The sequence below is a fragment of the Nelumbo nucifera genome, chromosome 2 (assembly GCF_055504915.1).
Source record: "Nelumbo nucifera cultivar China Antique chromosome 2, China Antique-T2T, whole genome shotgun sequence".
Lineage (NCBI taxonomy): Eukaryota > Viridiplantae > Streptophyta > Magnoliopsida > Proteales > Nelumbonaceae > Nelumbo > Nelumbo nucifera.
Genome location: NC_142650.1, coordinates 79,194,435 through 79,196,704, shown reverse-complemented (window position 1 = coordinate 79,196,704; position 2,270 = coordinate 79,194,435). Strand labels below are relative to the sequence as shown.

The window sequence follows — 2,270 nt, the reverse complement described above, 5'->3', positions numbered from 1 at the left end:
GTTCAGCACGTATATCACAGTCTCCAATGCGTATCCCCAAAAGGATATAGGTAGTTCTGAGTGGACGAGAAGTGATTGGACCATATCTAATAGAGTCTAGTTTCTCCACTCTAACACACCATTTAGTTGTGGTGTAGCAGGAGGGGATAATTGTGATACAATCCCATTGTCCTTTAGGTAATCCCTGAATTCATCGAAGAGATATTTACCCCATCGATCTGATCGAATGGCCTTGATCTATTTCCCCAACTGTTTCTCAACTTATTGTCTGAACTCCTTGAACTTTTCAAAGGATTCGGACTTATGTCTCATTAGGTACACGTAACCATACCGAGAGTAATCATCGGTGAAAGTTATAAAATAACAGTACTGGTTGTGTGTCCTAACATTCATAGGACCACATACATCAGTATGTATTAGGTCAAGTGTACCTGTAAATCTTTCAGGCTTTTCCACAAATGGTCGTTTCGTCATCTTACCTGAAGGCAAGGTTCATAAGTTGGAAGATCTTCTACAGTTAGAAAATCCAAAGGACCATCATTTACCAATCTTGTGATACAATCTATATTAATATGTCAAAGTCGGTAATGCCACAAGCACATGGGATTAACCGTATCACGTATCCTTTTCTTGGGGATAATTTCCGACATAGTTTTGGTTATGTTTGTTTCTAGAGAAGGACATAGGACATAGAGACCATTCTCAAGCTCTCCGTGAGTAAGGAATTTGTTATTCAATTTAATAGTAATTGTATCACTAAATTGAATAGAATAACCATCATTGCACAATTTTGAAACAGAAATCAAATTTCTTCTCAAAGTGGGTACATAAAGACAATCTTTTAGTCTCACAACTCCTTCTTTGAAAAACTAAGTCTACAGTTCCTATAGTTGTAGATACAACAGTTGCAGAAGTCCCCAAGTAAAGGATCACCTCGTTATCACTCAGTCTTCTGCTTTCTTTGAACCCCTGCAATGTGTTACATGTATGAGTAGAAGCTCCGAAGTCAATACACTAGGATGCAGAAGTGACCAACATATTAGTCTCTATGACTAGAGATTTGAAATTACCTTCTTTATTCTTGGATTCCAGATACTAAGGACAGTTCATCTTCTAGTGCCCAGTCTATTTGCAAAAGTGATACACATCTGATGCTTTGCCTTTCGTCTGCTTTTTCGGCTTGCCCGCTTTCTTCTGTGGCCTCTTCTTGCCCTTCCTCTTTCTCTTAACTGATTTTCCACATTCAACAAGCATGGCTATTGGCTTGTCCTTCTTAATCAGCTCTTTAGCCCTCTACAGCATATTGCTGAGTTCCTAAAGGCAAACTTTTAGCTTGTTCATGTTATAGTTTATGACAAACTGTTTGAAGGAGGGAGGCAAAGAGTTTATGGATGGCATCTGTTTTAGTGTCTTCATCTAGCTGAGAACCAGGAGCTTCCAATTTGTTGATGTACCCCATCATTTTCATGGTGCGGTCATGCACCTGTTGGCTCTTGGTCATCTGTGTGGTCATCAACAATTTGAGGACCTTTTGATGGGCAGAATGATTCTGCTCCACATACCACGTCTTCAGATTATCCAGAATGTCTTTTGACACTTTGATCTTATCAAACTGTCTTTGGATCTGATTGTCCAAAGATGCTATGATGAAACATTGGGCAAGAGAATTTTTCTCTTGCCTTTCCTGATACTCTCTCCTTCGAGCCTCAAAAGCCCTGTCACCCGGATGCTCTAGAGCAAGGTTCTTAGCAACCTTGTCCAATTTCTCGTACATCAGAACTAGGTTAAGGTTATGGTACCAGTTAGTGTAGTTGGGTCCCTTAAGTTTGTTGTCATCCAACAATTTGGCGAATTGTTCATTTGCCATTTTTTATTAAAGGCAACAGTTATTAGTCCATGACCTAAAAATTGATTCATGTTATTTACATAGAATGGTTTTTTATCTATGCTCCATCTCCATTTGTTCATCTCTGAGATTTCCCTCCTATCTCAATGATGGAGACAGGGTGTATGTCTTCGGAAATGTGGGAAATCGCATAGGTGCATGGAGCCAACTGCTTCAGCTACAAAACCCCACCACTTTCTGTGAAGGATCATATCCACCTATCCAATGAGCTTTCCCTTTGGCCTCTACCAGACAAGGTTCATTACCATTTTAGGTTAAGCATTTCTGTCTAGTAAGTGCTTGCCCGTCATATTGTGGACCCCAAAGTACCATGAAAGAGTCTTCCATTTTAGGATAGGCCCCTCCCACATCGGTCTATGACACC

General features: G+C 40.0%; 1 protein-coding gene across 1 annotated transcript; it reads right to left on the bottom strand.

Moving 5' to 3' along the window:
- Positions 1-1,125: 1,125 nt before the first annotated feature.
- LOC148802357 (uncharacterized) lies at positions 1,126-1,774 on the bottom strand. Its single transcript, XM_088897880.1, has 2 exons — positions 1,361-1,774; positions 1,126-1,293 (listed from the first exon to the last, which is right to left on the bottom strand). The coding sequence occupies exons 1-2, from the start codon at positions 1,772-1,774 to the stop codon at positions 1,126-1,128; spliced, it is 582 nt and encodes a 193-aa protein (XP_088754006.1).
- Positions 1,775-2,270: the final 496 nt, after the last annotated feature.